The sequence below is a fragment of the Echinops telfairi genome, unplaced genomic scaffold (genome assembly GCF_000313985.2).
Source record: "Echinops telfairi isolate 266 unplaced genomic scaffold, ASM31398v2 ScPeMD7_25;HRSCAF=90, whole genome shotgun sequence".
NCBI lineage: Eukaryota > Metazoa > Chordata > Mammalia > Afrosoricida > Tenrecidae > Echinops > Echinops telfairi.
In genome coordinates, this window is record NW_022103922.1 from 2693412 (window position 1) to 2705992 (window position 12581).

The window sequence follows — 12581 nt, forward strand, 5'->3', positions numbered from 1 at the left end:
CATTGTTTTCGGCACATAAATCACACCTCATGCAAGTCTCTAGTTCAGAATCCTCGAGAAGAGCCGCTCCATCCCGACGTGGTTTAGAGGGCTTTCTACACTCTTGTCCTCATCACTACCAGCTCGCCTCCCTGCACCGCTCCCCCAGGGGACGTGGGTCCCGTGACTGTCTCCACAGATTTACCTGTGCTAGATGCCCCTGCAGAAGAACAGGGAGGTGTAAGCAGCATGTGGCAGTGCCAATTAAGGCAGATTAAAAACCTCTTTAGAAAAGAAGGCAGAAGACATAGGAAACTAGCACAGAATTAAAACGGATCGAGGAGATCATGTGATGAGGTGTGTGACGTTAACCCACCTGCGTCCACGGCCACCCACTTTCCGGTGCATTCTGTACGATTGCCGTCTGATGTCCATGCTGTCCCCACACACGAGGATCCATCCTCTCTCCTCACACGCTCGTGTGGCACTGGCCGGCCGCCTGCCGGCTAGGTGGCACGCTGCGTCTGCGCTGTCTGACCGTGAGAAAGAATGGGGAGCCCTGCTGAGCCCTGGCTGCTCCGAGGTCGCTCTCAGCCTGCGGGATAGCAAGTCTGAATCCGCTTCTGGGTCGGACAGTGCCCAGGGTTGGGCAGGGGGCATCAGGGTCAGAGAGGGGAGCTAAGCATGTGGAAAGTGGGGATGAGATGGACGGAGCCTGAGGTGCTGGTCAGACTTGAGGTGCAGTGAGAGATGGCGTCTGAGGGGCTCCCGGTGGCACAGGGCTGAGCGTTCCCCTGTGGATGGGACCCGGTGGTTTGCATGCACCGTCCCCCCCCCCCCCCCCCCCCCCCCCCCCCCCCTGCCTGCCACCGCTGTGCCTCAGTGCAGACCCACGAAATCCACACCAACCCCACCCAGTCCATTCCCGCCACAGCGACCCCACGGGCGGGTCAAACAGCCCCCGCGGGTCTCCCAGGCTCTACTTCTTCATGGGGAGGCACAGCCTCCACTTTCTCTCTCCGGGTAGCTGGTGGGTGTGAACCGCTGTCCTCCCCATTAGCTGCTGAGTGCTTAATCCACTGCGCCGCGAGAACCTTCTTAGACTCATGAGATCGGAGCGCTCACAAGGGGCCATCTGTGACCAGTGATCAGTTGGTCCAACTGGAGCAGTGGCCTGAGAGAGAGGCCCCCGTAGTGGGCTGTGGGCTGCAAGGGTGGTGTGTCTAGGCTGGACGAAGTGAGGGCCGGCCAGGGGAGGGGGTCCCAGTAGCAGTGTGGCTGGGGTTGTGCTTGCCCTTGTTCTTGGGCTCTGGTTCTGGTCCTCCGGACCTCTACATCTGTCCATGGGCCTGCCCTGCTGGAGGGCGGGGGCAGGCTCTGTGGACAACCCGCACTGGTCCTGAGTGAATACTTTGGGAGGACGCTCCTGAAATGGCCTGTTCTCCCTGAGTGTGCAGAGCTGCCTGGACGGCGCGTTCAGACCACAGCCCTGTGGACCCTGTGCCTACAGTCCCTCAGCTAGATGGCAGCTGGGAGGATGGTGCCGGGGACCCTGCAGAACAAGAGTGCACCCAGCGAGTGCTGCAGGGCAGCCAGAGCTCCTGCCAAGCTCTCACTCAGGAGCCCTGGTGGCATCGTGGTCACATGTTGGGCTGCTAACCGCTGTGCCAGCAGTTTGAAACCACCAGCTGCTTCTCAGGAGAAAAACGAGGCTCTCGACTCCCGTCCAGAGTCACCGCCTGGGAAACTCACTGGGGCAGTCCTGCCCTGCCTTGTGGGCCCTCTCTGAGTCCGCATGGACTCTCGATGGCCATGAGTGTGGTCAGGGTGCTCTCAGTGCACGTAGATCGAGCGGGCCTGGTGGCGCCGTGGTTAACTGGTGGCTGCTACCCTGAAAGTCAGCCAGTGGCAGGAACCCACCCGCTGCCCTCTCCGGAGGAAGGTGGGGCTTCCTGCTCGTGCCAGGACCCCAAGCCCCCCTGGGAGCAGCTCCCCTCTGTGCTCAGGTGCACCCCGGCTGGCCTGGGCCGGCGTGGTGACCCCGCTGCCCTTCTTTCTCCCCGCAGTTCCTGTGTCTGAAGAACATCCGCACCTTCCTCAAGGTCTGCCACGACAAGTTCGGGCTCCGGAACAGCGAGCTCTTCGACCCCTTTGACCTCTTCGACGTCCGGGATTTTGGAAAGGTGAGTGGTCTCAGCGGCAGGTGGGCCAGCTGGGCCTCCCACTGAGAGGCGTTTTCCGGGCTTGTCCGACAGGTGCAGGCCAGGTTGGGTTACAGAAGGAGGGTGTGGGGCCGGCTTAGTGCCTGGGGGATGGGGGTGCGGCAGCAGGGGGCGGCCCATCAGGTCAGCTCTGTGTAAACAGCAGAAGGAGGTGCTAACCAGGGCCCGGGCACTCAAGCCCACTCTTGGCCTCATGTCCACCTCCCTCCTGGGCAGCCCTCCTCATTTGCATTGCCATCTCCTGCATGATACCTTTGCCTCTCGGCTGGGCTCCTGCTGGCCTGCCCAGAGCAGGAGTGAGCCTGGCTGCATGAGGAGAGTTCTGGGTGGGGTAGGTGTTGTGGACCTGGAGGGTGGGGTCAGGACGTGTGCCACATGAGCCTGCTGTCCAGCTGTCCTGCCTTTGTCCCCGGGATCCCTGAGTGCTTGTCCCCCCCAAAGCTCCTGCACTCAGGTCTCCCCTGCCCAAGGTTGCGGGCAGGACGCACCTAGGGGCTTCTGGTGGCCTCCCTGGGCAGAGCCATCATGCTACACCTGGAGCAGGCAGGTGCTGGGCAAGATGGGGTGTCCACCGCCCTCCCCAAGGACCCCAAGGGTGAGCCCCTAGGGCCACTGGAAGCAGGAACTCTGGGAGGCAGCAGTCAGGTACCTGCAGGCTTCCTGGTGACCCTGATCCCATCATGATGGTTGCCGCATGCTGTCCAGAGCTGGTCCTGGACTCAGGGTCTGAGGTGGGCTGGCGGAGGGGCTGCACCGGGCAGCCATGCCTGGCCATGACCCAAGGACGGGTGTGTGGAGACCCTGTGTTCTTGGGGGTGGGGGTGGCTCGACCTTTGACTCTGGTTATGCTCCTGGGTGTCTGCCCGCTGGCAGGACTCAGCGGTCTGATGGGCAGACTGCTTTGAGGACCACACTGGGCTGGGCGCCTAGGGGATACATTGCCTGGAAACGTGGTTGAGGGCGAGGGGGGTCACGTAACCACAGTCCTCTCTAGCCAGGATTTTCCCATCAGCCACCTGGGCCAGGCGATGCCTCCAGGTTGAGGGTTGGGCCTCAGAGCCAGGCTCTTGCTGGGCTGCCCGCCCAGGTGGGCAGGGGTTTATGCTTCCTCTGCAGCGTCCTCGTCTGGCCCCTGGCACCCCCCTCTCGGTGGGCCTGAAGCCGGGCCCTTCTTTCCCCAGCACACCGCAGTACTGAGCCCATCTTCCCCCAGTGCCTGGGGAAGGGCCTTCAGCGTCCATGCACTCCCGAATGCTGGTGCTGACACACTTGCACGCACGCGCATACCCAGGATTTCACTCATGAGCACATACACAGACCTGGTGGCACCGTCAGTTAGGCTGTGAGGTCAGTGGTTCAAGCCCACCAGCTGCTCCAGGGGAGAACGACGAGGCTGTCTGGTCCCCTGAAGGTTTACAGCCTCAGAAACGTAGGCTCCCTGTGAGTCAGCGTCAACTCGATGCCATGAGCTTGGGTTGGTTTTCTTTGTGTGTGGACGTACCCCCACGTGTTCACTCAGACAGACACAGTGGCATCCAGACTCAAGGTCTCAGATATTCACACATGCACACGGGGTTACCCGCACACTCACTCCCATATTCCCACACACGTACAGATGCGAACACTCACACACCCACTCCTACTCATAGACATGCACTTTCACACACATGCACAGAACATCTGTGCATGCTGCACACACATGCACGCCCTCACACTGGTATTTAAAGTAATTGCATGGAAGCAAAAGCAGGGACGGGCCAGACCCACTCCTTGGCCAGCAATTAGTGCTCAGGCCTGCAGTCTAGAATTTCATTCTGCCTCCAGTTGACGGCACTTGGGCAGTGACGTAAGAGGTGCGTTTGGCAAAAATGTTCCTCAGCCACCCCCACCCCCGGGGAGGGGGGGCTGTGTGGTTCACAGAGGGAGCCTCATCAACAACAGGGACCCATGGCTCCTGGGCCACTCTGGGTACTGCCGCTGGCCTCAGCAAGCCCACGACCCACTGAGCTGGTCACTGGGGCTGTGGATTTGGGCCGGGAGGAATGGCACGTGGCCTAGACCAGAAGGGGAGAAACCCACCTGGCGCCCGGACCTGATGAGATGTGAGGCCTTGTGTCCCACCTCTGTGGTGCCGAGACCAGGGGACTTAGAGAGGGGAAGGGACTTCGGGGTGTGTGACGGGGAAGGGCGGCCCTCTCCAGCTGCTGGTGGCCTTGAAGCCTGATGTCGAATCCCTGCCGGCTGGCACGGCAGGTACCCCGTGGCTCTAACCCCACCTGAACGGCTGTGAGAGCCGTCAGGAGCCAAGGCCATGTGACTGAGAGGTGGGGGCGGCCTGTGGCAGAGAGGGGCCCGCAGCCCGCTGTCTGATGTCAGCTTGGAAGGTGCTTCTGCTGTGGCCGGCTGCCCCTCTGCTGCCCTGGGTTCCTTCTGAAGCATCGGTGAAACCCGCCCAGACCTTTCATCACGACTTTGGTGGCGGCCATCCGCCTCGGTCTTACTTGTTAACACGTCTCTGTGGGGTTTTTCTTGGTGCTGCTGGGAGCAGATACAGGGACAGGGGGCCCGGCCGGGTTCTTCTCCCGGCTCAGCGACTTCCGTACTACCCGTGGGCGGCATGTTGTTCCTCCCCCTGCGCCGCAGACCCTGCCCCGGTTGCTTTGTTCTGACGGCATCACAGCTGTGGCTTTGGGAGGAGTGTGGCCCGTGAGCATGGGGGACCAGCAGGGCGGGTCCAGCCACAGCTCGGCCGTGACACAGTTTCCCCGCCCCACTTGTGAAGCGGTGATGCCGGAGCCCACGCTCCAGTGCCCCTTGGGGAGGAAGACCTTCCTCAGCTCCTGCTGCGGGAGTAGACGCATGCGGGCAGATGTTTCCTCCCCCAGTAGAGGCTGGGACCCCACTCCTTCTGGCCTCCTCTGTCTCCACGGGAGTCTCCCTCCCCCACACCTCTCTCTCCCTGTAGGGAATCTGGGTAGCGCTTCCAAGTGGAGCTTGAAGCAGGGACCGCTGGTTGCAAGCACCAGCCGCAATATTTGGTCAGGGGAGGGAGGAAGGCCGGGGTGAGGCCCCTGCTGTCTGAGAGGGGCCCCGGCTTCCTGCTCCTGCCTGTGGGTGGGGTGGTGGTGGGCATGGGGAGTTGCTCATTCCCAGAGCATGAGCCAGTACCTGGTTCAGAGAGCGAGTCTCGTATGCCTGGTGTCCCCTCCTACCCCAGCACAGGACTGCTCTGAGCATGGGCCGGGGAAGGAAGGGGTTCTTGCGTGGCCTCTAGCCAGAGAGACACACACAGTATCCCGTTGCTCCCTTCGCTATCCCAGTGCTGAGCATCCCAAGAGGAGGGTGCTGTCCTGCCCTGCCCCTGGTCAGAAGGGACCCGCTGTCTTCTGGGGGTTGAACTCCAGGAGCAAGTCCAGCAGGTGCCCTCCACACCTGCCACACCTGGAGGCCTAGTGTAGAGGGACCAGGGAGGGAGAACGTGGGGGGACTTCCTTCCCAGTGCTCCTCCTGCCTGGTCACCTCCGAGCACACGCAGTCCTGGAGTTCAGGAGACAGACTCTGTGGGGAATGGCTGGTCAGTTCACCGCAGGCTGACCTGAGGTGCAGCACGGAACTTTCCAGGGTTCTTTTTCTGCCATAACTTAGGTGTGTCCTGGCTGGACCCTCAGTGGTTCTTGTTTATTTTCTAAACAGCTGCCAAGTCTCTTATGCTTGTTGGGGTCATTCCTTAGGGCGAGCAAAGGTAACCACCCACCCATCCACCATTCCACCCTTGCACCCATCAATCCACCCACCTATCACCCACCCACCCATCCATCCACCATTCCACCTTACCTACCATATATCCACTCACCCACCCATCCATCCACCATTCCATTCCACCTTACCTACCATATATCCACTCACCCACCCATCCATCCACCATTCCATTCCACCTTACCTACCATTATCCACTCACCCACTCATCCACCAGTCCACCTTACCTACCATATATCCACTCACCCACCCATCCACCATTCTACCCATCCACCTACACACCCATTTACCCACCTATCTTTCTCTCTACCCATCCTTTATCCACAGTTCCATCAATCCAACATTTCATTTATCCAGACAGCTATCCACTTACCCATATATCCACCCATCCATCAGTATGCCCATTTACCTATTTATTCATAATTCCATCTATCTGCCATTCCATCCATCCATCCATCCATCCATCCATCCATCCATCCATCCGTCCATCCATCCATCCATATAACTATCAACCTTTCCATCTACCCACCTATCCATGCACTCATCTACATACCCATTCATCCATTTACTCATCCACCCATTTATTCACTCACCCATCCACCTACTCACTCAGCCAGCCAACCAACCACCTCACTCAGTGTTCTAGGTGTTGGATTTGCTCAGCATGTGCTTGCTGGAGATAAAGTGGAGACGCAGTCCCTTGTTTGCTGGCCCGGAGGGGACAGCCGTTACTGCTGTGAACTAGCTGTTGGGAAGACGAGAGAGAAGACGAGGCGTGCTGGTTGGCCAGAGACTGGCAGAGCTCCCGAGACGCTGATCTGTGGACAGGCCGGCCACTGCGCTCACCTCCACAGCTGATTTCAACCACACGGTGATACACACAGGTGGTGAGGGAATGGTCACACCAGGAAGGTGCATGCCTGCTTCAGGACAATCATCCATTTGACGTCAACAGGTGACATCTGCCCGGGGACAGAGTCCAGAATCATGAGGGGAGAAAGAATATGGAAACGGGACCCACAGAGAGGAGGCGGGAGGGGATGTGTGTCAGTCTGGGTGGACGAGAGAAACAAATCCAGGGAGACTCAGATGTGTACAAGAAAGAGCTTTATATCAAAGAGCAATTGTACATTAAGAAAACATCCCAGTCCAGTCCATAAGTCCAATATTAGCCCATATGTCCAAAACCAGTCTATAAAGTCCTCTTCAGACTCATGCAACACATGCAATGACGCCAAATGCAGGAAGATCACAGGCCAGTGGGTGGGAAGCCTTGTGGGTCCAGTGACAGTGGAAGCACCTCAGTGCTGGCGTGTCTCCATGTGGCTCCTCCAGCTCCAGGCTCTAGCGTAGCTCCATGTGTCTTGTCAGTAGGAATGTCTCGCAGGAAGTGAGCTTGTGCCCCACCTCCAGGGAGCTAGGCAAGAGTTCCCAGAAACCTAAGGAGAAGGCCACGCCCACACAGAGACCTCATTGGCTATGATTTGATTGACAGGCTAGACTCCACCCCTTCCTTCAAGTTGACAGATTACCTAATTGCCACATGACAGAATACGCGCTGGGTGGGAAAACGGATTTGCTCTGTAGACTTTCACACCATTCACAATAAAAGTGGTTTTTGTTTTTTTTAAAAAGGAGGGAGGAAAAGAGAATGAGCCTGGACGCCTGGGGCTGGCTGGCTCTGTCCACCGTCCACCTAGAACATCACTGTGAAGGGGGACACGCCCGTGTTGTAAAATGCCGAGACAACATCGCCTAGGCTGAAGGAAGCAGTTACGGGGCCTCGTCCCTCTGCCCGCGACGACCACTGCGGCCAGGGACTGCTTCTGACGGTCCGTTCATGTTTCCAGAGCCAAGCTGGCCCCACCACGCTGGTTCTCCTTCCTGCCTCCCAGAGGCAGCCTGGGGATTGGGGGTGGTGGGGTGGGGGACAGGGGCAGGGACAGGATCCTCTGCATGCAGAGTGTCTGCCTATTGCAGGGGGGGCTCTGGGCAGGTCTCAGACCCATGGCGGGCGGCCGGCTGGGTCTCTGTGGTTTCAGGTGGTCTGGCCTCCCTGAGTCTCGGCTTCTCTGAGGTCCTGGGTTCTCTGAGGTCCTGGCTTCTTGGTGGTTCCAGGTTCTCTGTGGGCCCTTGCTGTCTGTGAGACTGGGCCTGGGGCAGTTGGGGAGACCCTCAACTTGCCTGTCAACCTGGGCAGCAGACAGGTGGACCCCAGGGGCTGTGGAAGTGGAGCCTGGGGAGAAGCAGACTGCAGCAGGAAGGAGGCCCGCCAGGCTGACTGGCCCATTATTCCCCATGTTGACTCCTGGTCTCTCAGCTACTGCCGGGGGCAAGGGGCATGGCGTGCAGGGTGGGTGGAGGAGGAAGCAGGGCTCTGGCCTGGCCTGGGAGTGTCCTCGGGGCTGCAGTTCTCAGAGTGACCTCCTTAGTACTGCTACCTCTACGTGAGGATGGATAGCTGGTCCAGGAAGTTCCTCCTCCTTGGCCTCCTGCTCTGGTGGTTCTCCGAAGGGCCCATTAGAGAGATGAAGTTCCGGCTCACGGAAGCCCTGCTGGAGGGAGTGCTGCAGGTTGTGCCAAGGGCCCAGGGGACCGCTCTGCGGTTACCAGGGCTTGCTGCTGAAACCCAGCGGTCCCGCACTGCCCCAGACCTGCCCTCCTTTCCCTCTGGGCCCTGCCCGGGCCCTTTGTCCAGCTGAAGAGGCCCTGGGTGGGAAGGAGTGGGCCTCGGTTCAGTGGTTGGCCTCGTGGGCTGGCTGGCTCATTGTGGGTGGAGGTTCAGGCTCCCCTGGTCGAAACCTGACTGAGCAGCATAGAGGGAGGCTGTGGGGCACCCCCACCCCCACAGTGCCCAGGAAAGATGGACCCGTCTCATTGCCACTGAGCCGATACAGACTCAGACTCACTGCGGCCCCGCAGGACAGGGCAGGACTGCCCTGGTGGTTTCTGAGGCTCTCTCTTTCCCAAACCCAAACCCGCTCCATCAGTACCGCGGAGCCGTCCATGCGGACTCACTGTCCCTGCTCTCGTCCCTGCTGCTGTCGGGTACCATTGAGTCGGCTCCACCCGGGGCAACCCCGTGCACCAGAGCCACACACTGCCCGGTCCTGCGCCCGCCTCACCAGGGCTCCTCTGCCTGAGCCCCTGGGTGCAGCCGCCGTGTCCCTCCGTCTCGCCCAGGGACTTCCTCCTTTCACTGCCCCTCCGCTTTCCCACACACGATGTCCTTCCCCAGGGACCAGTGTCTCCTGAGGACATCGCCGAGGCACGCAGACCCCTAGCCACCCGACAGGACAGGGCAGCACCACCCTCGCTGAGTTCTACGACGGTGACTTTGCAGGGAGCCTCCAGTGGTCTCCAGCTGTACCGTCCACATGTCACCAGGGCTCCCCCAGCTCTTTATGGGAGGAGGAAGCCACGTCTTTCTCCCTGAGAGTGGCCGGTGACCATGCTGCTGGCCCAAGCATCCCCGGGGTTCTGGGACCCTCTGTGTCTGTCTGGCGGGGAGCAGGAAGCTGGTCAGGGCTGCAGGACCAGGGGCAGCCTGCAGGAAGGCACTGCCGAGCTCTTCCTGGGCCGAGACCTGCCCGTCGTGGGCAGGGACACGGATCCAGCGGGGCCCCTGGCAGCTGGCCAGCTGCACTCACCTCCATTTGGGCAGCATGAACACCACAGAGGAGGTCGGCCAGGCGGCCTGTCGTCTTCAAGTTAAAGAGCACCCCACGGCCTCTAATAAACAGGCCTGATTCTTCTATTCATTATTCATTAAAGCATTTTGCTGGGCTCACAAGCTTCCGGAGCGGTTAGTGCTGGCTCTCAGCTCGGTCTGGGGCAGACCGACGGTCGCCTGTTAGCTCAGTCATTGACGTGTCCCAGGCCTGGGCTGGGAGCCAACGGACTGTGGGGTCAGATCTCGACCGCTCACCTGCCCCCTTTCTGTGGGCTGCCAGGTGTTGGCAGGCATGCCCTGGGGGGTGGGGTGGGGTGGGGGATGGATTCCACCCTCCGGGAAGAGGCCAAGCCAGGCATGGGTCCTCACAGCTCCTCCTGAGACAGTGCAGGGTCTGTTCTGGGGACTAGGCGGCCCTCAGCTGATGCCCCCCCCCACTGGGTCCAAACCACTGTGGGCCTTTCTGGGTGGAGAAGGAGGGGGAGGCAGGAAGGAGGGGGAAGGAAGGGCAGGGAGGATGAAGTGGGAGGAGATGAGGCAGGGAAGGGCTTAGAGAGGAACAGGGGGAGGTAGAGGAAGGGCTGGGAGGAGCAGGGGGAGCAGGGGAGGGCTGGGAGGAGCAGGGGAGGGCTGGGAGGAGCAGGGGGAGCAGGGGAGGGCTGGGAGGAGCAGGGGAGGGCTGGGAGGAGCAGGGGGCTGCTGGGAGGAGCAGGGGGGAGCAGGGGAGGGCTGGGAGGAGCAGGGGGGAGCAGGGGAGGGCTGGGAGGAGCAGGGGGGAGCAGGGGAGGGCTGGGAGGAGCAGGGGGCTGCTGGGAGGAGCAGGGAGGAGCAGGGGAGGGCTGGGAGGAGCGCGCTCCAGGTGAGAGCTGTGTCTCCCTTTCTATATTCTGTGGTTTGCCTGCCATTTGTTTGAGAGAGAGTTCTAGAGACCAAAACCACACTTAGAACCACACCAATTCATAGCAGTGGAGAAAGCTCCCCTTTGGGTCCAGCCCAGCGGCAGGAACTGTGAGCTTGGTCGGCCTGCAGGCTGTGGTGATGGGGACTGGCCCGGCCAGCGGTCTGAGCCGAGGGCACCACTGGGAGTCGGTGCTGGGTGTGGGGCTCTCTCACCCACGCACTCCTCTCAGCCCCAGGCCAGAGCACCTCTTGGAGCCTCGGTTTCACCCCTGCAAAATCGGCCTGAGGACAGACTCACCTGCTGGCTGGGGGAAGGTGTGTGGAGGTGGGCTGTGTGGGCCGCATGGACCTGGCTCTCACTGGACTGCAGCTGCTGCTCTCACACGAGCCCAGGGGGAGTGGACAGCGGGTGGACCCCCAGCGGAGGGCAGGGGCAGCCACCCTGTCCACTAGCCTTTTCCAGTACCCATGCCCTGCCCTGCGCCAGGACTCTGACAGGCATGTCGGGCTGTGGCCCTGCCGGACAATCGCCTCCCACTTGCTCTGTGCTGACTCTATGTCCCTGGCCCTCCACCAGCCGGAGAGGGCATTGTGGCCCCCTTGGGGCATCCCTCTGATCCGCTGTGTGCTCAGAGGTTTCCAGGTGCCGCCGTGTGGTGATACTGAATGCACTGCGCGCGTGCCCAGGACACACACGTTGGCCTTGGAGGAAGTGCGGCCGGACGCTTCTCAGAAGCAAGGACGCGGCTCGGGAGAGAGACATCCTGCCTGGCACTGTGGAGGGGCAGCGGCAGAGGGGGGCGCAGGACAGGGACTGACACAGAACCTGCAGCCATGGCCCCACCGCCATGGGGGTGAGGATGACGGACAGGCAGAGGGGCTGCCTGCCTCTCCACGTGGAACCTGCACTCGTGTGAGCTGGAGGCTGAGCGGGTGCATTCTCACTGCTGACTGGCGCCGTCCGAGCCCCCCGTCACTCCCAGCATCTGCTGCGCACGGTGACTTACTGCCGCCGGTCCCCCGTCGCCCCGAGGATGCAGGCTCTGGCGGGGTTCCCACTGGCTCTCTCATGGCTGCGTGAGGACTTTGTGTCTGTGCCTCTTGGTTGTCATGTGAGACACCTGCCGGAGGACAAATTGCGCATGGGCGCATGTGTGTCCCCGGAGGCCTAGGCTGCTCACCCAGGCACGCTCTCTCTCCCCCTCTCTCTGTCTGTGTCTTGGGGTGACACGCAAACTCACGGCTGCTGAGCCCCTGGTCTTGGGGGCTGTTGTCACCCTGGTCGTGTCTGTGCTGCTCCCAGATGCAGCTGCCTGTGTGGGCACGTGGTGTCTCCCTCCCCGGCCTCTGTTCTGCAAACCAGCTGAGGGAAGGAGCCGGGATTCCTTTGTGGTGGAGCGGTTACACCCGGGGCTACTAACCGCAAGGTCAGCAGTTCCAAACCACCGGCCCCTCCAAGGGAGAAAGAGGAGGGTTTCTGCTCGTGTGAAGAGTGACAGCCTCGGGCACCCTGAGGGCCACCCCTCCCTGCCCTCTGGGGTCGCTGTGCGTGGCATCGACTTGATGGCGGTGGGCGAGGAAGGATTGAGGGCCAGGACTGCCCTCCCTTGGAAGGACCCAGCTGACAGCCGCTCCAGAAAACGCCTCCTCCCATCCACCCATCACCTTCGCAGAGCTCTCTGGGGGTGGGCAGCATTCAGCCTGGAACCCCTCCAGGGCCGCGTTGCCTCTTCTGCCCTGTGGGCCCTCAACCACCCCGGGACGGGGGTCCTGGCTTCCAAACCGCTCCTGGTGCCACAGCGCCTGCTCTGGTTTCCATGTTCCAGGCCGTCTCCACAGTTAATGAAGCCGTAACCGGCTAATTGTTTTTCCCCGGAGCCCAGAGGCATCCACGGCGTCCGCTGAAGCCTGGCGTGATGTTTGCCGCAGAAGGTGCGGCGGGGACCAAGCAGGGCACTAGGAGAAAGGGGCCAATCGTGCATCCTGTCTGGGCCCCAGGGCAGGGCTCCCCCAGCAGGCAGTTTGTGTGTGTGTGTGTGTGTGTGTGTGTG

General features: G+C 61.1%; 1 protein-coding gene across 1 annotated transcript in view; it reads left to right on the top strand.

The window, feature by feature from the left end:
* The window catches only part of VAV2 (vav guanine nucleotide exchange factor 2), a 124338-nt gene that overhangs the window by 33258 nt on the left and 78499 nt on the right, over positions 1-12581 (top strand). Inside the window, exon 4 of the mRNA XM_045289358.1 lies at positions 2046-2162. Coding sequence (XP_045145293.1) covers positions 2046-2162 — 117 coding nt within the window. The remainder of the gene's footprint in view (positions 1-2045; positions 2163-12581) is intronic.